The sequence below is a fragment of the Uloborus diversus genome, chromosome 5 (genome assembly GCF_026930045.1).
Source record: "Uloborus diversus isolate 005 chromosome 5, Udiv.v.3.1, whole genome shotgun sequence".
In the NCBI taxonomy this organism is placed as follows: domain Eukaryota; kingdom Metazoa; phylum Arthropoda; class Arachnida; order Araneae; family Uloboridae; genus Uloborus; species Uloborus diversus.
This window is the reverse complement of record NC_072735.1, coordinates 108997793-109022496: the sequence shown is the minus strand read 5'-3', so window position 1 is coordinate 109022496 and position 24704 is coordinate 108997793. Positions and strand designations below refer to the sequence as shown.

Below are 24704 nucleotides of genomic sequence, written 5' to 3'. Positions count from 1 at the left end.
CCTTGGTAGTTGCTGCTATACAGCATGATTTAGAAAAAAATTACAATGAAAGTCTACCTAGGATGTTATCTTTAAACGCGTTTTACTCAAAACTTGAAAATATCACTTGCACCACTTTGCTTCTCACTGCCCCTTTATTTCTTAAATTATTTGATTTGCTAACATTTTCTATGTAGGCGATATTAAGAACACCTGGTCCTCGGTATTAAGGACAACCTTTTAAAAACTGACCAAAAATATTGTTCAGCCATTTTTTTTTTTTTAAATTTTATTGCGAGAATTATTTCTAGCCACACAATGTCGCACAGTATTAGACTGATTTCATACTTATATCCGTAATATTTGTGCCTTTGGAACTCAAATTAAGTCAGCCCGTGACACCTGAACTAAAATTCAGTGGCTAACAACTTTTCAATTAAAAAAAAATTTCTTAAAATCCGAATCAGTACTTCAAAGCTCAAAATCGTACGGCTGCCAAATAAATGTAGTGAAACAAGTCCTCAAAGCAGGTTAAAATTCCTCATTCCCAGCTGTCCCAGACCTGTTGAGATTTCACACTTATACACGAGGATGTTTGAATATTAATTACCCGCCAATCACTTTGAAAAAGCCTTCGAAAACAAACAAAATTATTCGTTTTTCAAATGGTTTTCTCCACCTCCAAAGATGTACAAAATTTGTCATCGCTAACCCTGAAGAATAGCAGTTGTCACTTTCCAGAATGTTTCCGGCTGTCATACTTGAATGAGTTGCAAGGTAATTTGACTTGCAAATCTCAAAGAAAAAATGCAGCTAATCTTGACCATCAATTTGGTGTGACAGTCTTCACCACTGCTCTTAAATAAATCTTTCCTTATGAACAAAGCAAAAAAAAAAAAAAAAAAATTGAGTGCCGGAAAAAAATTAAGTTAATGCGGATTCATTTTGCTCGTTTATTTTTTTTTAAGAATGGAGCATTTTCTCTTCCTTTCTTTTTAACTACATGACATTTAAAGTTCCATAGTCCTGATAGCAGAACATGCCACGGCAATGTTAGTGACATCACTGCGAGTCTCAATGTCACAGTCACATAGCAGTGGAATTGTGTGACAGAAATGTTTGACTTCAGTCACACTATGATTTTGATGTGACATTTATGACACGTTTCATACAACTTCCCTACGATGTTACTGCAACAAGTAATTTGTGGTCGGTCACTTTGAAACTTTGTGCAAACGCTACTGCAACTTCACTTAGTGACGGTATTAAAAGCGAAATTGAGTGAAACATCATCCTCAAGCATGTAAATGTCTCTTCCAAAGCCTTTTATAAACCTGACTGCTTTCTGAATATATTCTAAATGAGCAGTACAAAAAATTATCCCTGCACACTTGTTGGAGACAAGACAGAATGTCTTACGGAGGAGCAAGTTATGAGTTTTCCACCTGAGTTTGAAAAGTAAAAGAAATTGAAAAACTTCAGCAATTAAGATTTTGATAGTAGAAAGCAAAGAAAATGGCAATTACAAAATGATCACTTCTCGAAGGTGTATATAATCTGCAAGTGAAAGTCCTGTTGCTGAGCCTGAACTTTTATCAAACGATGAACAATTGCTTGATTTTACCAAGCCATCTGTCGACTAAATGAATTGTGTGTAGACAGTTTCGGATGTCTGCGTGAAACGTTTGCGATGTACAATTAACGGTACGATGGTTGTAGAAAAATCAAAAAAGGGTATATCATAAGTACATATGACAACGTTAATGTAAAATATTTTAATTTCTTATTCCTTTTGCTAATTTCAAAATAACTTATTTTTTTATTGTGTTGCTCATATAATGATTTGCACTAATTTAGTTAAAACATACCACTTTTATCACGCATAATATATTTTGTGATGTTATTTCACGTGGGAATATTATCCATTGCAGAAGGGCGTTAATTGTATGAAGGTCAGAGTAATGTGCTCCAAAACTGCAATCTTGTTTTTTCATGGTAAATAGTTAAACTCGCATTAGTTAGCAGTGATGGATTTTACATAGCATCTGCCTCTGATTTAAGAAAAGTAGGAGGTATTATCATTTAGTTATCGTTGCCTTGGCGTTTTTTAGAATGTTCCTTTTTAGGTGGAGCGTAGTATCCTGACTTAATGTATTAAAAGGTAATTTTTAGTATTGCTGGTTTTTTTTTAGATAGGAAAGTTTGAAATTAAGCGAAAAGTTGTTCAAACCAAAAAATAAAAATGGAAATGAGTTGTTCTCGCCGAGATCTTCCAAAGAAAAAATGTTTGTTCGAGTTGGACTAGAACCTCAACAGTTATTAGTGGAGCAGACAGAACAACAGACGCACATTTTTCCTATCTCAAAAAACTACCTTCCAATTTTTTATTTTTCATTATCAATTTAATTTCCTGATTTATTTCTGACGTTTTTTATTTAAGTGATATTTTTAAGCTGTATCAAACCTTCCTTTCTGTTTTTGATTCTTTTTTTTAACTTTAAAGCAGGCTAAAAATAGGTCTATTATTGTCTTTATACAATTGCACGCATAGTACAAGAGAGATATGCAGGAAAGATTTACGACACCCTGTGCCCTAAATATCTTAAGATGTTTTTTTTTTTTTTCTCCCTACGCAATCTTTTTATATAGTCATAGAGCAAAAACGTGAAACAAAGAAACATCTATTATATATGTATTCTAGGTTTCTTAGCGAAAAATGTATATGTTAGTGAAAATATTATGTTTTGTCGTTAAAATATTTAGTAAGCGTATATTTTTTATCCATAAACCCAAAACCCAAGAATTGCAAACAAAATCCCAAGAACCCAAAATCTATATTTGATATAAACTCTTGACGAAAAACAAGCTTTAGCAACCCACACTTAATACTTTATTCCTCATAAATTTTATTTCCAAGAAATTGTTCTTTCTTCCTGTCATCATACATCATTGCATATCATTACCTTACCGTCTTACAAAAGGAAAGTCGACCGAGCCTTACAAGAAAAAACAAGAGCGAAACATTTTAACCCTGTTCATATCTCTAGCAATGACTCTCATTACGTCTGCAGTCCAAATAAAAACTTCCAAAAGTCTAATCTTTCGCACTTTAATGGCCTTAATTGTTTCCGCTGATATGCTGGGCGCATCCATCTCGGCCCATGCGCTCTGCCCCTTGCTCTCCCGCATCACCCGGGATCGATAGAGGCTGAGGATGGCCTTGACCGCTATCGAGAGAGCACATGCGCGGTATTCCTCCAGAGCGCCTATTTTTCTAAGTTTATTGTCCTTCGGTCTTGTTTTTGTTGTTCATGGGAGGACGAAAATTTGGTGGTGAGGATTAAGACCGGAGGAAAAAAGGAGAATTGTTGTCTTGTCATCATCAACAGAGCATTAAGATGATGATGAGACAAATTAAGAGTCTGTTTAGGTTAGGATTCTCAGAATATTTGTAACAAGACACATTGCAAAAACTTCTTGACGCATATTTATACCGTTAGCAGTGCAACAAAGACATTTTTCTTTCTTCTCTTTTTTGGTTTAGGTAATCAAATCTTGAACAAATTCGATTGAAAGTAAATTTTATAAATGAAAGAGAAGGTCATTCACATTCAGATACTCACTCATATTTATACACATAAGCCGTTTAGTTTTGAAAAAGGGTCTAGTCGATTTTTTGTTATTGAGAGATATTTAAGGTAAACAGTTTCAAAAATCGGTTTTATTAATGAAGAGTCAAAGCTTTCATCTTCCAAATATATGGATTCTGAATAACTACTTTTGTGCTTGAAAAGTAACAGAATATTAAAAAAAAATCTATAAAGGTCCAAACAAGCAGGAAAACTGTATACACGTGTCTTGGGGTTATAAGAAACTCCTTTTTCAATACAAAAGAAGTGAGCTTATGGAGGAAAAGATATCCGAGAAAATCTGGTTTTTGTTGGATGCTTAAACAAAAACGAACTTTCTCCCTTTATGCGTAGTTTTATATTCTTTTTCAAGGATTCAATTTTTTGTGGGACGCCTAAATTGTTACAGAAAAAAAGATCATGCGAAATCCTATCTATCATTACCACTATTCTTCTTTTTTTCAGAAATCCACTTTATCCACTTTCAAAATCAACGGTTCGTTTATTTTTGGAGCGAGAGAAAAAAAAACTTTTGTGCTGCCTTAATCAAATTCCTTAACAAAATTAAATTTAACGTGCTATTAATATACTTGTAAGACTTCATTTGGTTGAATGTATTGCTTTTCTCTTTCTTTGTGTAGTGCCAACCTTTACTTTTCCAAACTCTTTTTCCTCTTAAAAATATTTAAATTGACTAATTAAAAAATTTACTCATTTTGTCATGTTGCACTCGTATATCATACAACGCACCAAAAAATTTTTTAAAAAACTCCATCCAAGTGAAAAATTGAGGCTCTTGTTTTTCTAGTATTTTAGGTACAGATCCTTTTCGTTGAATTCTCAAACATACTTCATATTTCTTCAGAATTGAGTGAGACATTATTTAATTCTACAAATTTCAATTAGATTAAGAATTCTGCAAAAAAAAAAAAATACAAAAAGGATATCATGTAATTAGCCATTTTGTGGCATGAAGCATTGAAAGTTGAAAATTGCATATAAAATATCTATTCAATATCTTGTCGCTCGTTTTTCTAAAAGCAGTATAACTCAGTCAGATCGAATTTATCTTTTATTAACTATTCTCAATCAATAAATATGTAATATATTACTTAATTTTAGCATGATAATGATGAATGATTCAATAAGAAAAACATTGCCTAGTTTCCATAGTCAAATTCGTTCTACACCAGAAAAGTAAAAGAAATGAAACTAAAACTAAGACGAAATCCCATCCATCATTGAATTCCTAACTTATTAAATTTTCACAATCTTTTTAATAGTGGTCAGTGAAATAGACGTCTGTGACAAGAAAATCTTTAACAGTCTTGTGCACGCATTGCTTTCTATTGCACCGAGATCTTGGGCGTGTTAATGAAGACCACACCCACGGAATTAACTTTGACCGCTTTTATCTCTTAGAACGGATAAATACCGAAATTGAATCTTAAGTATTTCATTATACTCGTTAACTCTTCAGAATAATGTGTCAGAGACCCTTGTGTTGCTTCATTTGACATTTTGGAACATTTGCTTAGTGCAGTTTTAAATTCTCAATGATTCTCCAACCTGCTATAGCGAAGTAATTCGTGGTCTGATTTCAGCTAATTCCTCCTGTTTTTGTTTGCTTTTTTTGTGTACACATTATTTAGCTTTTAATCTAATTATTTACAATAATTATGAAGTAGGGTAACAGCACCAGTAAAAGACATGCTTAAGACATCGCTCCTAGGTTAACTCCATTTTCAGAGCCTTTTAATGTATTTAGACATTTTTAAAACAATTTTTCTCTCAAGCAACTACATCTCATCTAACGTTTGGCTGCTTCTGGATCCTCTGAATTAGTTCATTCTATTTTTATTTGCTCTATTTCGAAAAAAAGGCCGACCCTAGTAACAGACACCGAAAATTCTGATGATACCTAGTAACAGATAGGATGAGGAAAGGATGAGTAATGGATAGAATTTCCCTTTTCTCTTCAAAATATGCAAAAGTTCTTTATTTTTAGATCTAAAATCTTACTGAATTCAAATGAACATGAAACATCGGCAGATCTCGTAGCAGCTGTTCATACCCTTCCACCACTGCCTTATAAATACCAAATGGCTCGTAAAATTTACTCTGATAACACTAGATGGTTACACCGTATTCATGGGTCGCAGCAACATCAGTTTTACCCCCCTAAAATTCTTATTATTCAAATTCAAACTTATGACTCTCTGTTACTGGACCCTTGTCTGTTACTGGTACAGTTACCCTATATACCCTATAGATCCTATATATGTATCAAATTGCAACATTTTTTTTTTCTTTTTAAGTAAAGATTTCAAACCTTAAAGAAATAGCTTTTTATTTAAAAAAAAACTCATAAATCATGGAAAAAATGAAATTTAGACTAACTTCATTTTGATCTCGGTTTAGTTTAAATCAAACATTTTCGTATTATTTTAAAATTGGAAAACCGTCTGCACTTCTTCTAAACACAAATTTTGCATGAAAGTAGGGATGTCGTAAAATCAGGATGGTAAGTGCTTTAAGTTGTATCATAATGTTTAAAACATGATGAAACACAAACCATTCCTGCCATACATCTTCACTTTTAGATGGTTCGCTCTGAATTGATAGTCGCGTAGTTCATAAACAATCAATACACCAAGAGTTTTGAAGTGAAACTGCTTACAGAGTGGCATTTATTTTCTTTTTCTAACAAATTTACACTTCGTCTCCACGCAAACATGTTATTTTTATTCTTAAAATACTTCGAAACTACTTTTTAGGGTTTCAGGAACATTAATTCTATATTGCGACGTAGAAATTCTTTTTTCCCCAGTGGCTTTGGATCAATAATTAAAAGATATTTCATAAGAAAAAAAAAATATTTGAAAAAAATCCGTCAGGAGTTTTCAACATTTCCATCGGTTTACTACCTGTAGCAACTTGATGTTACTGTTTCGCCCTGGGAGTAACAGTTATTTGAGAAAGCGATGATGTTGCCAGGCAACCGAATGCTGGGAGTAAATTTTCAACTGTTTCATTTCCTACATTCTTGCTCTAGTCAAACATTTTGTATTATTTTGTCAGTGTTGCAGACAACGGGGAAATATATTGGATTAAACGGAGACGCAATTTCGAAATATCATTTCCAGACATTCAATTTCATTTGCTACTAGATGAAATTTACTTTATGGTGAAAATAACCACGTGTAACACAAGGAAAGAAATCATTTGCCGGATATTAATGAAAACATCATAGAGCACTAGTAGGGGGAAATGAACTTAAGATCCTTAATCATCATAAAAAATAAAGGTATAGAAACGCAAATTAAGAGTAAGAGCGAAGTAAAAATTAGTCCATTTTTTTATGATTATTAAGTTATTAAAAATTATTAGAATGTTATTTATTTGGATCATTCATTTGTATTATCATTTATTATCTATTTATTTATACTTATTCATTTACTATTTATTTATTTATACTTACTTATTTATTTATTGAGCAATCAAGATTGCTCACAATGCAGTTCAGGATTTTTGACGCTCGACCTCGAACGAGTTAAAATCAAAACCAGTTGAAAACAAGCAGGGGCGGAGACAGAAATAACTTTTGGAGGGGCCCGGAAGTTGAATAGCGCCCCCCCCCCCCCTTTTGTTATGAAATAGTAGGAGGCGTACTATTTCATAACCAAGTTTTCATAACCTAATTTTTAAATGTTTTTAGGATCCCTTAAATCTAATTAATCTACCTTTAAGTACATAAATATTATGCACTAATGTATTTTGAATGTGGATATAAAAGATTTTTAACATTTCAAGCCAATTAAATACTAAACATAGTATAATTTCATCGAGAGGCTATAAAATGAGTGGTTTGAATTAGGAACATCGTGATTATGATTATAACACGATGGCAAGGTTTTTAAATAAACCCATACCTCATTTGAGTTTTTCTAAATTAATTTAGATTTCAATTATAAAATGGTATGTAATAAAGAAAATCATGGCTTCAAAACATATAAGTTTTACTGAAAATTCAGAAACTATTTCCTTGGGAATTTCAGTGCAGTTGCTGATTTGTTTTTTCAGCCATAAAACAGTTGGGATAACATTTTGATACTACATGCTGTTATTATTAACGTTACACTGTTAAAACTACAGGTTGCTTTTGGCACCTGTCAGGGGTGAAACGCTTGTTCACCAGTGACACCCGATAGAGAGCCGAAATTGTACCCTTAGCAAATGTGAAAAACTGGCTCCCTTCACCCAACGTGCACCGTAGGTGAAAGATGGTACCCTAGGTGAGAAAAATGGCACCTTTATTGCTTCCTATAGGGATCCCCCCCCCCCCACCGGTGTTGTGTACGTTTTTGAATACAATTATGTTTTATTTATTTTGATTTATATATACGAAGACATTTGATCACATTTCAACTTTCGAACATAGTTTAGAAGTGTTCATGACTTTGTTCGTGCACTAACTTTCTTATATTCACACTTGAATTGCTCAGTAATTAATATGTTGTTGACAATTTTTACTATAATCCTTACCGAAAATGAACAGGGAAGGTATTTATCAATCATTTGCCGGAACAACCAGAAATATTAGGTAACATTAGATTAGAATCATGGGAAAATAAAAGCGTTTCATAAACGTTTAAAATTTTAATCGAGTTTAACTTATCAATACTTATTATAAGATTCGATATTTGGGTATCCTTATGCGTACAAGATAATGCTAATTTAAAAGCCCTTCTTTCCTATGTCAAGTTTTCCGTTAGATTAAAAATAAAAACGAGTAGATATAACTACATTCGCTTCATGCAATAACGCCTAAGAAAGATACCTTAACCAAACACGATGTGAAACTCATGAGTCAAACGCTGAGTGAGAGAGATTTCTTTTCACGCAGTTTTTTTTTTTTTTTTTTTTTTCTCTGCCTTTGCTGCTCTGTTCGTTTCCACTACGTAGTTATTTCATTGAGAAGAAATAGACATTGGTATATAGGCTGCTTACGTCGATGCATTTTTATTCCGGGATTAGCAATTCAATTATCAGCTGATTTAAACGTTTTTATTTTTAATATTTTTGTTGTTGTTCAAGATCGTACTGATAGATAGTTTTAGGTAACAGTTTTGCAGGATATAAATAGCAAGATATTAATTACTAAGGTAAACGGAACAATAAGCAGTTGTCAACATACTTTAATCACTTTAAATATGTTCGAAAGCTCTAAGAGTTACAATATGATCAAATGCCTTTACTTACGTGAGATTTCGAAGATTAATCCACGAAATTTTCAGTTTTGTTCTTCATTCAATGTGAAAGTAAATTTCGTTGCAACTTCCTTCGTTCGCCATTCAAACTGAAGTTGTCGTTGGACAATAAGTCAGAGCGCATGCGCAAGGAGTCGCTCTCCTATTGAATGGTCTTTTAACACTTTTGTTGACGTCGTTCACCCACTGAGGAACCAAAAGCACCTTAACGACACTTCCTAGCCTCTGTTTCACCCTGAGGCACCGTTTTTTCACCCTTGGGTGAAATTCTTTACCCCTGTGGCACTCCTGGTTTTAACTGTGTATGGTTTTGCCAAGAAACTAACATGCAATTTATTTCATTTTGCATTTTTTTAAGCTGAAAAAGAAATCTATTACTTCGGAAATGGTTTCCCGGATCGAAATGACTCTTTTAGATGCGTCTATACATTTTTTTAAAATGTTAATTATTGATTCCATCAAAGAAGAATTAATGGACAAATCGTGATATTATGCACCCTTGAAATCGAAACCAGTGTGTTAAATGTATTCTGCCGCCCTGTCCACTGACTTACTTCTATAGCAAACAAAAATACTTGCATTCAAATGTGTCTTATGGGTTTTGTGTTCTTAAAAAAAAGAACTGTAAAAAAAAATTTATTCTATAGGGAAGTCAAGTAACAAATAATAAATCAAGCAGTTAAATTTTATCCCTTTTTTTTTGGGGGGGGGGGCTAGGCTCATCCTAAAAACCGCTACTGAAAACAAGAGATGTATGGATGGCTGTAATCAAGTGATGGCGAAACAAGTTGTAAAGTGGATTTGTTTATATACAATAAGAAATACATTTTATTTGAACTCTTTCGCCTAACTTCCAGATAAGGAATAGATAGCTGAAGTCGTGATTTGATTGTCGTGTTTACTGCCCTTCATATTTCCTACGGATCCGATATTTTTGACTTTTCCATCGAGAGCCGACAATGCTGAGCCACACTTTATTTATTGCACATTGCCGTAGCTTGTAAGTAGGTTTATTCGCTTTGTGATTACTAAGTTTCGAGTCACGTGAAGTAAGCAAACGTATATACGTTTGTGTCCTATTTCGTTGAGAATGGCAATGAGTTACGGATAAAGCCAGGTATAAAAAAAAAAAAATAAATAAATTTTCAATGAACTCATTTATTTTTGTCTCATCTTTATGGGACTTTAATTAACGAAGGTATCACTTGAAAAGACAATGGGGTTGTTTCCGAAATTTTAAAAGTATTTTTTTTTCTGAAACGGCATGCTTAAAAACATAGGATTTAACCATTTTTCAAATAATTTGCCTAAGTTTAATATTTTTAACAATTATTTTAATCGGTGAGCTGATTGAAATTCATTTTTTACGCTTCTGCATATGACATCACAAATGATGAAATGCAACTCACTGATGCCATTAGCGCACAGCGCAAATAATCATAACCTGGTAACGCGGTATACAGCAAAGCGTAAACATTTAGCGCGGCAATGGAGTAGCGGTTCAAAGATTATCACTTGTGACGTCCTAAAGATCACGCCTTATTTTCAAAATCGTAAAGTAAAAAACATTTAAAAAAATAATAATAATAACTGTTGGGAAAGTAAACGTTTTTTTCTGGCTCCATGCTTTTTTTTTTTTGGCTTATTCTATCAATTTCAGTCACTAAAAGTAGTACGTTTGACTGAAGGAAACAACCGCGTTAACATTTTTCGAAAGTTTGGTGATGAAAACATGTTTGAAAATTAAAAGTTTTGATTCTATTCGAATGGGGTCGTTTCCAAAATTTTAAAAGTGTTTTTTTCTGAAAGAGCATTTTTAAAAACATAGGATCTGACCATTTTTGGATAAATTTGTTTACTTTTAATATTTTTAAAAAATTACTTAAATCGGACCGCTTTCATTCTTCACGGCTTCTGCTGATGATATCACAAATGATGAAATGTTCAGTGTTGCCATTCACAGTGCAAAATATTTTATTCGCATCTTTACTCACGTGTATTGGCAACGATATGGTTGATAGCAAGAGCAGAGTGCAATATTTAATTCGCTGCTTGATTATCATAACGTGGAAACGTAGTAGAAAGATGCGGCAAAGAGCACCATTTGTGACGTCATCAAGACCACGCCTTGTTTGAAAAATCGGACATTTTAAAAAATTAATTAAAAAAAACTGTTGGGAAAATAAAAGTATTTTCTGGGTCCATGGTTTTTTTTTTTTTTTCTCATTCTCTCCATTTCAATGATTAAAAGAAGTACTTTTGAAGGAAACCACCCCATTAGCAGACATTTTGTGCAAGAAGGATTTTGTTTGGTGCTTTTAAGTTAGTTACGATTGGATTTATAGGTATTTTAGCTCGGATTAGAGAGGCATTCCTCCAAAAAAATCCTTAACTAGCTCTTTTTCTTCGCAACGATGAATCTTTACGCATCTTATTGATGCGTTTTTTTCGCTAAGTTACATATGAGCGTGTTGTTGAAGCTTAGATGCGATTAAGAATGGCGATCTCATATACTACTTATTACTTATTTACTTTTACATACATAAGCCAGGGCACGCAAATTAAATAAGACATAGTATAGTACACTGTAATCGTTATTGTGTTATCAATGATGCAAGTTAATTGTACTTTTACAATTTAATTTTAAACATGAAAGCGTAATTAAGAAACAATTGACACAGCTATAATTAGTTTCAAATTCGAACGCTTTTGAATTCTAACAGCATTTTAAGAGCTAGAATTATTTAGAGTTCATGAATTGACTTCTGGATTTGGTTGGGGGGGGGGGGGGAATTGGCAAACAATTCGGTTCCTACAGGCACGAAGGTTGCTTGGGATCACCTTGAAGTGGTGCAATGTTTATAAAAAATCAAAATTTAAGAAAAACAACTTCGGTTAAACGAGGTTTAGGTTAAAAGGGCTTCGGATAATCTTGGTTCTATTGTACATATTTTATTTAATTTTTTATTTTTTTATTTATTGTATTATTATAAAATTGTACACATTTTTTACTGCATAGATAATTTATTTTTTGATGATAACTTTATATATTATGTATCACGCTATAACTTTTGAAGGTATTCCAGATCCAATTTAATTATGAGGGTTCCCGAGAGTTGTCTTTGCTTTCATAATCGGTCAGTTAAGATCACGACAATGATTTTCTTTTTTCTTACGCCTTTTTGCTACAACTTCGTAAAAATACGAAAAAACTAGAATTTAATTGAATTTTGAAAAGTTAGAAGTTGAAAATTTCCTTTTTTTTTATAAAATGAAATTTCGTGCTATAATGTATGTGTTAGTACTCATTTTCAAAAAAAGGCAGATTCCTTTTTTGTACGAAGAAAGTTGAAATGTAAAATAAATAATTTAGTTGCTGTTTTTATGTTTTACGCTGCAGTATTTTCATCTCATTTTTGTGTTATCCGCTCTTCTGCACTGTTTAAAATTTTATTACTCCATTTTGCCAACGTAGCTTTCTCAAAAGAAATGTAACAAATTCCAACCAAAATATAGAAGAAAAATAAATTCTTTCTTAGTCTCATTTTTTAACAAAAATGGCGTGATCGTTTGTCTAGTTTCTTATGTTCTAGAAGCGAACCCTGGCTCTTTTATCTTTTACGCAGAAGTATTCTTTTTTTGTGCGAAGTATTTGTACGTGATAAAAGCTAGCACTTAAGTTCTTTAACGGAGAACACTGAAGTTTAAGTGGTTTTGCATTAAAGAAGAAGTAAATGGAAGATTTTTGAAGTACTTAAAAAAGTTTCTTCGGTGACGGAATCTGGAAGTTTTTGATTGGTAAAACTTTCTTTTCTTTGAGTTATTTTTAAATATTTATGATATAACGGATGATAATCTATGAAGAAGCAAAAAAGTAAATACTAATTTTTTAGTTAAGTTTTAAAGTATGTAATTTTTGGGGACTTGCCATAAAGAATGTCTTTTTTTTTTCAACATGTTTGACCCTTCCCATGTCACAAATTGTCACACTTCACCATAGCTCCCTCCCTTTCCTGTCACACGTCACGTAAACGTATTGCTTTATAAATATTTCAATTTCAGCCAAAATGTGATGTCATACTTTTTGTTACCCCCTCCCTCTCCATTGTCAGAAACTGACAATATCACAAGCAGCATCCTCCTTAAAAGTGAAATCATTTGTAGGCGACCCCTTATAGTAACTTTGTTCTGACCGCACACATTGACAACACGTCGCTTTTATCTTCATTTTTACATCATTCTTAGTTGCTTACATGAACATACTAGTCTTTTATAATCCTACTACTGAATTTACTTTTTAAAGAAAAGCTAATATATATATATATATATATATATATATATATATATATATATATATATATATATATATATATATATATATATATATATATATATATATATATATATATATATATATATTATATATATATATATATATATATCAGGGGTGATATGATCAGGAGTATCTCCATGAAAAAATACCTGAACTTTTTTTCCAAGGAGAAAAAGTGTTTTGATAAGCATATATAAACATTACGTGTATGTACACATTATTTATATACATAATTATTTGTTGGGGCTATAACTCGAAGTTTTTATTGGACTTAATACGTCCATGTGCATAGAAGGAATTAAATTCGTTTAATTTTTCTAATTTTTTAAAAATTTTCAAAGAATGTTTTATTTTTCTCCATTGTATCTGAATCCTTAACCATTAATTACATTCATTTACTAAAAGTGCATAAAGATTTCCGAATTTAATAAGTTTCATGCAAAAGGGGCAGCATGTATTATGATTACTGTGCAATAGGGCTGGGAGATATCCGAATTTTAATACCACGATATATCGCTCTCCATATATCGATATTTTCGATACATATAGGTCGTTAAATTCAACATTTTAAGGGGGCGGGACTGCAAAGCCTATTACATAAGCTTCTGCAACAGGAAAAAGCCATAGGCCATCGTGGTGAATAAATATTTTAGCAATTTATTCTAATAATATAGCTAGCTATAGCAAGGATTTTCATGCGTTTGTGTCGGGGAGGGGAGGGGGGAACTTTTGGAGAAATTAATTTAGAAGAATTTAAGTGTTTTTATTAGTGGGTGGCAGTTCTTGACGGAAGAGGAGGCTTGGTAAAATTGAGGGGTGCCATCGCAGTCGGGGGAATGGGCACCCCTAGTTAAATCATCTGCATATTAAGATATGCAACAGAGAGATGCTAGCCATCTTGAAAAGAAAATATTAAGGGGAAAAATATCAAGTAACCCTCCTTCCTCTTCTCATCCAGCCTTTATTCCATCTCCCACCACAGCTGTTCTTCAATAATTACCATAGAGATTGCAAAACATGAAACATGACGGTAGCTATTTTTTATACCAAACGAAATGTCTTCAATTTGGACTTTCGACGTTTCATTAAACATCGACCAAAATTTTACAAAAGTGGGTTTTTCTGAAAATAAAGGAGTTCCGGTATTTTCGAAGATGAAGATACCGGAATACAATCACCCCTGTATATATATATATATATATATATATATATATATATATATATATATATATATATATATATATATATATATATATATATATATATATATATATATATATATATATATATATATATGAAAAATGTTTTTCCTTTAACTCATTAAAGTCCGATTATACATTATACGTGCTTAGCTAGCGTACCAAGAAAACTCAGCTAAGAAACAATTTCATGCTAAATACTATAATTAGTTTCATGAACCCTGACATTTTACATCACCTAAAGGTGGACGTCTCGTGTCATTGCTTGGAAATTGTGTCACGTTTTATAAGTTCAGGTAAAGTCTTTTCCCCCGCGTTTGGGTAAAATTATTTCTTGCATATTTCAGAACTTTGTACAATTTTTCGCCATAAAAATGTTTCTTTCGGTTTTATAATGCTATGTCATAATATTTAAGAGATGTCTGTTGCAATCATGGAAGTGTGTGCCCATGACAGGGATTATAAAATCTTACGTGGTGCCTCGTCCTCGTCTTTGAGTGATGTCCAACAACAATAAGAACAAATCTTTTGAAATCAAGCTCGAGATAAATCATTTTAGTTTATAATTCCTTGCCTTATTCTTTCACTATGCACATTTATCATTCGTTGAATTTTCAAAAATGGTAGTACTTGGTGAATAATATGAAATATCCCGCCAGTGACACAGTCAAAACTAAAATTTATTTTGATAGCCTATCATTTCACGCTCTTTAGTAAACTTCCTTTATTTCTCTGCGGTAATTCATTTTTGTTGACATTTTCACACCTAATTCTTTCAGTATGTACTTTAACTCATGGAGTTCTCATTCATGTTACTACTTAGTAAATAATTTGAAATTACAGTAAAACCCCTCAAATGTGCGGATGCTAAGGGGACGATTTATTTTGCCCGCGCTAGAGGGGTGTCCGCAGGATAGGGGTTTAATAATGTCATTTGCCTTGGAATCGGGGAATTAAAAATTGTCTGCATTTAAGGGGTGTCCGTTAGGAGAGGTTTTACTGTACTTACAAAGTAATAACGTTCTTAATTACAAAACAATTTTCATAGTAAATAATTTATTTTAACTAACGAATTAATATTTCACAACGCTTACTAAATCCATAAGTCTTGTAAATGAAGTGTTAGTTCCATGCGATCGAAACATTTTTACAAGCTTTTATTAAAATCAGATAGTCCGTCCATTATAGATTGTAAATACACACATATACTCTCAGATAATACTCTCCCGCTTTCGGAATAGTCAAAAAGCACTAACACATTTCATGCTTCATAGTTTATATTGCGTGACAATATATGAGTTTAAATTAGTAATACTTTGATTTTGCTCTCCATTTACTTCAATTTTTAAAAAAAAATCTCTAATGTAATAAAAGAATTCTCGTGTATCTTCATCAATTACACACCATTTAAAATCCTGAAAAAAGCAACACCAGTCGAATTTGTACTTTTCTCAATCCATTATTGCGGGATAGGCATTTTTGCATGAAATAAATTACAGTTGAATTTTTTTATACAAACTGCCAAAAATTCACAAGTTTGTTCGTATTAAACGTTATTCGTAACATCCGTGAATAAATAAAATAGTGGAAATAAAAAAATAAATAAAAGCATATTTAAAAAAGTATTCCAACTATTTTATTATTGCTAATACACACATCTTGTGCTTGTAGTCTAATCACATTGAGAACATTTTTGCTTACTTCTTAAAATTTAACAGTTTTGCGAAACAAATCTTTTATGTTTTAATTATTTTTAGAACTACGAAATTTCACCATTCACATAATTTTGGCGAAAAACGATAGTGCTATTCGTATATCGATATTTTCTGGCTGCATCTGCTGGGCTTTCTACAATCACATAAAATGCTAATGATTTCTGAAAAAATAAAGAGTTTTGCTAGTCAATCATGACAATTTTGAATGAAGAGCTAAGAAATTTTTTTTCGTCTTAGCCGAAACTTGCATTCTAATGCGAGTGTTATGAATGAAATTTGTAGTGTATTTAAAAAGCACGCAAATCTTTACTAACAAAATTATCGTTTTAGCCGCGATTTCATGTTAACCGGTGTCGTATTAAAAGAGTTCAGCTGTATTTCCTTTTAAAAGACTTTCTCTTTCAGAATTCTCCGTTCTGAAGAATGGCGCTGAGTTGTGGAGCCAAGTGCGCTAAAGGTGTACTCATAGCATTCAACCTCATATTCTGGGTGAGTTCCTTCTTTCCTTTCATGTGCCTCATCTTAGTTTTTAAAAAAGAATGACCATTCAGTATTGTAATATTAATTTGAGCAAGCTCATAAAAGGTGGATGTGGCACTAGATGCTTTCTCACATCACGACACCCCACATATCGAAGAAATTTACTACAGTCATGCTTCATCTAAAAAAAGTGGTGAATTTTAGTAATAGCATCTGCTTCTTTTCTGAAAATTTGAATTCAAACTTTCACATTAAGTCTCATCACTGTTCAAAAATTGTTTGTCAAAAAATCAATAGTCTAATATGTTTAATTTCATTTAAACTTATTTCCTTCCTATTCTGTGTGGTTGAACTACTGTTCATCTGTGACATGTTTATCATTCAAGTTAACTGTAATATTGCCTTGTAACATTCCTATTGGACATTTTGAAACTGTTATTTTTCTTATTTACCGTAATTTTTTCACTATACCCTGCGTGGTAGCGATATTTTTATACTTGATACAAACCTTCAAAATTATAAATAAATTACTCCTCAGAGACTGATCAAACCATTTAAGTCCTAATCATAACAGGTAACGGAAGTCTGTGTGATGCATGTATGCATGGGCGAGATGCAGAAGGGGTCTCAAGTCCCCTCTAGACACTAAAAGTGCCAATTTGAAGGTAAAGTTTGTACTAAGTATCAAAACAACTCAACAGGAGCATTAATAAATGACTGTAATTCTGTAATTAAAGTTCTCTTCACTTAAAATTTTTAATATAATTTTATTTTACATCGAATTTACTTTCACAACAATGCATTTTAGTTAATAAATTTGCCCTCGAATGAGAATGGAAATTTATTTTGACATTGGGATTGCATGTATTATGTTCCTAAGTGACACTAATTATTTGAAAACGTCTCCAAGATGCCAACAACAGTGACTTGAAATTCCCATTAAGATATGGGCAGTGTTACCTAAAAATATCTGTTGTAATGAGGACGACAGATCCCAAAAATTCTCATTGAAATAAGGTAAAAAGGAAAAGAAATTTAGTAGGTAGAAAGTAGAAAAATAAAATCCTGTAACTAAAGCTTTAAAACTTAAAATAATTCTTAACTCCCCTCCCCCCTTACCTCTAAAATTACACACATGGGGATCCATGTATGTACAGGCGCGGATACAAGGGGACGGTCATGGGGGTCGTGACCCCTCCCAAACCATGGACAGTATTTTCTCAAATTCTGCCACACAGCTTGAGCTTTCGAAAAGAAACGAGTTTTTCTTACGCCGACGGAACCGTCAAGCTTAAGAAAAGGATTTAAATAGATTTTTTTTTATAAAATCGAAATTAATCGATTAATTTCCAAATCAATTTTTAATTAGCTAATTTTCAAAATTGATGAATTTGATAATAAATTGATTATGTTTGCGCCTTATTTCTAGCCGATTCGAAGATTTTCATTTACACTCGAAAGATTATTCGTACCTCAATGCAAAATCTTTAACATGATCTCCCTTAAAATGTTGGTCTGTATCCACCCCTATGTGTGCCCAAGTGGTTCTATCGAGACCATTGCGACTCGCAGTGGCGTGACATGTTGTGCTACCGGGGTTTCTCACGTGTCTCCCCTTCTCCCTAGCTCTCGGGATGTGCCCTGATCGCCTTCGGCATCTTCATCCTCATCGAGGAGGAGAAGTCGACTCTATTCCGCCTCTTCCAGGCAGACGAGCAGTATGCGCACATCCAGTACTTGGCCTTCGCCTTCATCGCCATCGGAGGACTCGTCTTCATCGTCGGATTCTTCGGATGCTGCGGAGCCATGCAGGAGAACAAGTGCATGCTCGTCGCGGTATACTCCCTCTCTCTCTCATTTCTGCGCATTCTCCCTTACTCATTCACGCACGTTCTCTTTTGTTTATGAATTGAATTGAATTCGATTGAATTTTTTTTCCCACCAAGCTTTTTTTATTATTATTTTTTTATTTTTCTAATGGCAAGTATTCAAGACACCAAACTGTGCATCAAAGAAAATACAAAACAAAAAGCATAAAAAGACAGGAATGGTTGATGACAGTGAATCTGCCAACCAAGGGCGCTTATAGCTATCCAGCATCGCTCCCAAATCGGAATTCGAAGAAGAGCAGGTTTGAAATAGATAGAGCAAATCTATATCTTCTATGGGGCAAATGGAGTTAAAAATGATATCGATTCGATGAAGGTGTTTTCGATAGCAACAGCCAACAGCGTTGTTCCTAGGCCATTCTGTACTTCCAGAGTCAATGTAAACCATTGTTTACTTTTAGTTCTATATTAATTCTTGAGAAAGGTTTCTGAGACCTTTTACACCTGAGGCAACTACGTTGAATCAACTTTCGAACGGTAGTGAAAGTGAAGTTTAGTAGAAAGTGTAGTAAACCATTCACAGATGTATTAATTATCTTTTTAGTCAATTCAACTCATCGGAATATCGCCAAAGTTTTGCTCTTCGCACAAGTAAACTAGTTGAGACAAATCGGCTCAGTTTTAAACAGCTTTGCGGAGCAGCCGCACGAAAAAATTCGAATAATTATATAAGATCCTATAAAATTAACTATTATAATGAAAGTTAAAGTTTTTCTCTTTTCATTATTAGAAGAAAAGAGCATATTAGAAGAAAAGAGAAAAATTGATTACACTAAGTTGCCTCGTGTGAAGACTACGAAGAACGTCAGTTAATTAATTTACAGGCAACTTTTTCGTAAGTTTATTCAACTAAGTTGCCTCGTGTGTAGTGGGGCTTAGCTTTGAGAGAGCTGGAACTTATATCAGACTTGTTGATCATTTTGCCGTACTACCATGGAACATCGCGTGGAGGTAGATTTTCTGCGTACCGAGTTCCACCAGTGAGGAGAAAAAACAATCATGGTTGAGGAATGAATGGGGAATGTGGGTTAAGTAGTGGAGTTAAGAGTAGTTAGTTAAAGTTCGTTAGATAAAGTCAAAGTTACGTAGTTAGTAAAGTTAAATTGAGGAGCAAAGTTAAATGGTAAAATATTTTCACAACTTGAAGCGTTGCCTTTCTAGCAATATTTTAAATGTGTTCTCCAACATATAGTCAGTTCCAGTCAAAAAAATGCTGTAAAGATCAAGGTATGCAAATGAATGTACAGTTCGTCAAGTACACATGGGGAACGTGAAGAATTTTATTTCGCTTACTTATTCATTCCAGTGGTTGGAAGTAGCGATGCTACTGTAGTAGCTACATTTTTTAGCAGTTTGTAGTGTAGCGCACTACTTTTAAAAAAAAAGTAGGGTAGCGAGTAGTTCGATACAAAAGAAAAGTAGTTTATAGCGATTTCTGAAGCTATTTTTAAATAAAGTTTAAAAAAAAGAAAAGAAACGAGGTTTCAAACGAATCTGACTGGTGTAAGTCTTACGCAAATAAAACTTGCACCAATCAAATTTTTAAGACTGAAAAATTCGAGCTGACCTCAGACATGTTATTTTGACGCCAAACGTTGTATCTATTGACGCAGTCAATTTTTTTGGAATCGAAATATTTACATTTCCCCAATATTCGCCTTGAAAAGAGAATGGCTTAAAAAGAAGAGAATAATTGTTAACTGCCAATTTAATACCGCGTTTGTATTTTATGGCAGAGGGTGGGATAAAGGGGGTCAAAAGGGTATCCATACGATTTTTTATAAACATACCAGTTATTTTAGACACTTAAAAACACCCCTTAAACTGTTTTAAACCATTTCTTAACTTCCTATTACATTTAAACATAGAGAACTGAAAATTTACTGTATTAAAAAAAAAACTGTGTTATTGAATAAAAACGGTTAGAATGCACAAAATCGATGGAGGAGAATGGTATAAAATGAAACAGTACAATACGTTTTAGTATGTTGCAATAATAAAATGCAGCATTACAATAGTACTGTACAATAGATTAGATACAGTAATTATATTTGACGCACTTTGACGCACAAACATCGAAAATGTTTGCATTTCTTTAGTTGTCAAAAACTTTCTATTTTTCCTTAAATGTTCAAACTTCAGATAAACTTATGTGAAATTATGGATCATCAACTTCATATTTAGAATGAAAAAGATGCGGAGTGGGGATTTGTACATTGAAAAAGCGATTTTTCGACTAGTACAGTGTAGGGAACTTCCGCTTTCAATAATGCTAAAGGGGAAGGTTCATTCACGAAACTAATATTCAGTACCCAAAAAAAGAGGTGTTACTTAAGCTCCGCAATTCCCTTCCGAAAATTTTCGGGTTGCAGGGTGAAGAATTCGCGTTAGCTCCAAAATTCGTTACTCGCGAAAAATTCGCTACATATAGCCATTTCACATAGATTGAATCTCGTTGTAGTGCGGATTCACTGTAGTTTAAAATTGTACACTGAAGAAAAGTAAGCATTTATAGTTATATTTCATATTTTGGATATTTATTAATATTCGATCATAAATACTAGTACCGTTTTTGGTATTTTTACTATTTCTTTTTTTTTCTTTTCTACTGATTGAAAGTTGGTGTATTAACATAATAAAAATCAATTATTAAATACTGTAATGTTTTGAGGTTATTGAGTAAAATTGAAAAATGCTTTCATTTCATTTTATCAGTGGCATAAGAAAGGAGATGGTATCCAGATCTGGACCCCTAATTTGAAGCTCAAAACCATTTAATTAGTTCCTACAAAATATATGATCCTATAAAATTAACTCTTATAATGAAAATTAAAGATTTTCTTGTTTGTTTAAGAAATGTTTTTCATCATCTAAACCAATTTTACGTATGTGTTACGTGTGTGTATAATTAAAATCAAATCATGACTTCATCTATTTACATTTCAAGTAGCCAAGTTGACCTTCTTGAATTAAATATTCTTGGTCGGGAAAGGATTAAACGTTTGAAGGTTGAATTCGTTCAACGTTTAAATCCTTTCTTGCAGCGAATATTCGTAAAAATCGTAAAAAATGTTTGGAATGACGAATTGGCTAATTAAAGGGAAGAAAGAATAAATAATTCTTAGTAACATTCCATGTTCAAATGAGCAATTTATTAATCTAAACTACTTTCTGAATTTTTTTGTTCAACCCACAAACGGTGTGTATGTGTATGCTTTTTATTTATTATTTTTTACAAAGTTGCAAAGTAATGACTACATTTCAAAAGTAGTTTGTAGTTACTACATTTTGAAAAACGTAGTTGTAGTTAACTACATTTTTTATAACGTAGTTGTAGTTTGCACAAGAAAAAATTTAGTTTTTCCAACCACTTATTCATTTATTTATTAAATAATGTACGTATCAATTTATTAGTTGATTCACTGACATCACTTGATTTATTAATTCGCTTACTTATTCATCCATTATCTTATTCACTCATTTACTTTTTAATACATTAATTAAACAAATTTTTATTTATGTTTTTATTTATAGTTTCATTATTTATTCGTTCATTCATTCATTCTTCTGATGAAAAATATTTTCAATAATCAAATAGAAAATATTTCATTTGAAAATCATTTTACTTTTCACTTTGTCACAAACGTGAGACAAAATGAAAATGTTCCTTTTTTTCTTTTTCTTTCTTTTTTGAAGGGGTAAAGTTTACTGCCAAAGAGGGAAAATAATATTTGAATGCAAGTTTTTTTGTTACAAATTACTTTATTCTTTATGAACTGCAATTTTCAAAACAAATTTCCAATTTGTTCATTTAAGAAAACAGTAAGTTATCTTAACTATTCACTTTGTGCCTCATTAAATTACATAGAATTGCTATATTACGTCCCCCCCCCCCTCTCTTTCTCTTTATTATTTTACTTTATTATCGTGTTATTTTTGAATATTTTTTAAATTCATTCAATATTGGTTTATTTAATTTCTCTTTTTTTATTCATGTATTTTTTTTAATTTTACTTAATTTTATTGTATGACTCCTCCCTCAATCCAATAACATAAATTCTTTGATAGATTAGGCAAGAAAAAAGAGTGTAATTACAGTCCGATAAGCTCGCACACCACTTAAGAAAACAAAAAAAAAGCAAAAGGAAATAATCACAATGAGAGCTAGATTACAGCTAAGAATCTTAAATGTTTATTTACAACTACACATTAAAGTAACTTAAAATAATAGGTATAAATTGTAAATTTTTTAACTATGCTATTGAAAAATAAAATATTTCATCATATTTTAACTGCAAATAAAATCAGATATTTTAAAATAATTCGTTAATTTATCCGTCAACATTTGTTTTGCATCAATTTGTTTTAATCCATAACACAATTTATTCCACATTTGTGATCCAGTTAAGGTTAATCCATAGACTAATAATAAGAGTAGACCGAGCTTTCTCATTCTTGCTGATGAAGAAAATTGGTTCATAGATGTATCATGTGACTAGTGGAAGGGCTTGGCGAAGACTTTGGCAGCATGGTTGCTAGATGGCAGCATTATCTATAGTTTGGCATTCGACATGTTTTTTAAGACAATGTGTTTTCATTAAAAAAAACTTCCAGGTGCAGAGATTGAACTGTTTTTCTTTTAGTTATGCATTATTTTGACATTAGTAATAGTTTTTGATCAGTTTTCGGTAACTTTTATTTCATTTGGAGCTGTCAGCGTTGGCGTGAACGAAATGGCGTAAACGTTTTGCGTTAACGCAAAAATGTACTAATCGGTATCTTAACCCTTTCAGGGGCGCATCATTAATTTTTGAGAAATATGAAGAAAAAACACCACAAGTAGGTTTATTTGATCATCTAGACATAGATTTTTCAATTAAAAATTTTTTTTTGGTAACTTTTTTCGCTGGGGGTGGTGTCCCCATTAATTCACACCCCCCATCTGGGGAAGGACAAAAACATGTTTACATATGTAAAAATGAATTTGAATCATTTAGAACAATATGATTTAGTACCTCAGGAAAAATCAAGAAAAATGATTCACTCTTTCAGCGCTAATTAAAAATTTTACAATCTGAAACAAAATTCCAATTTTGGGGTAAACGAAAAATTGAAAATTTGATGATTTGGACAAGAAATTGAGTCTACGAAAAAAATATTTTTTTGTTATTCTGCCATCTCATTTTGTTCATTGAACTCAAAAGAAGAGGACTCGAGCGATCTTGATTCAAAACATTCGGAAAAAAAGAGAAAAAAATTTATAAATTGGTGGTTTCACAGCGCTACCACCGCCCCTGAAAGTGTTAAATTGAAACTGTAGTTAAAAATCTTACCGTTTGCTGATTCTTCTTGGTCGCTTGCATCTTTTATTGCTTAGAGAGTTATTGAAATTGACTAAAGAAAATGCACAATACTATCTAAACGAAAAACTCACTATATTAACAAAATATTTACAACTTAAAATAACAAATTTACAAATCGAACTCCATAAAAGATCATTCTTCCGTGTTCCATCAATTCTATTTATTTTATTTCGCGCTGGCGTTGATCGTCTGCTACGATTAACGCCCGCTGTTGCTAGGATATCCACCAGTCACATGGTTTGGTTTATGAGCAGTAAAAGGGTTGCCATAGCTCGGTCTACTCTTATTATTAGTCTATGGGTTAATCTCTGAAGTAACGTTGTTTTATTTTATTTAATCCCCTCGGAGGAATTGACCTATCCCAATTTATTGTTTTATAAAATTCTCCATTGCTAATTTTAAATGTGGAAGTTCAATGTACGTACGTTGCTGTTTGTCATATTATAAATGTAAATATTTCGGGACTTATTAAGTTTAACTAGTTAAGTATCTGCCAAAATGTGCAGTGATAAGATATGTGAAATACGCTGGAATGCGGCTCTACCATGCCGTAAAGTGAAGCAGGGAAAACGGTTTTACAGAAATAGGCAATTTGAAGTACGTCAGGTTCACCACTGCAGGGATCGAAGTAGTTCTATATGTCCTACATTTTCTATATTTTCAAGAAAAGCATCAAAATCGTCCTATATTTCCTATATTTTTGAAAAATGTCGTATATTTCCTATATTCCTGTTTTTTGTTGTTGTTGAACCAGGAGGACATTGATTCTACAAATTTTGGTGCATGGTGCACTAAAGGAGAAGATGATTTTACCGCTTTTTGCCATTTTTGCAACTGTTCAGTGCCC

At 32.4% G+C, this 24704-nt stretch overlaps 1 protein-coding gene across 1 annotated transcript in view; it reads left to right on the top strand.

The window, feature by feature from the left end:
* Positions 1-24704, top strand: part of LOC129222614 (CD151 antigen-like) — a 66128-nt gene that overhangs the window by 19767 nt on the left and 21657 nt on the right. The window contains exons 2-3 of the mRNA XM_054857139.1: positions 16531-16614; positions 18232-18441. Of these exons, the coding sequence (XP_054713114.1) occupies positions 16549-16614; positions 18232-18441 (276 nt within the window). The 5' untranslated portion in view covers positions 16531-16548. The remainder of the gene's footprint in view (positions 1-16530; positions 16615-18231; positions 18442-24704) is intronic.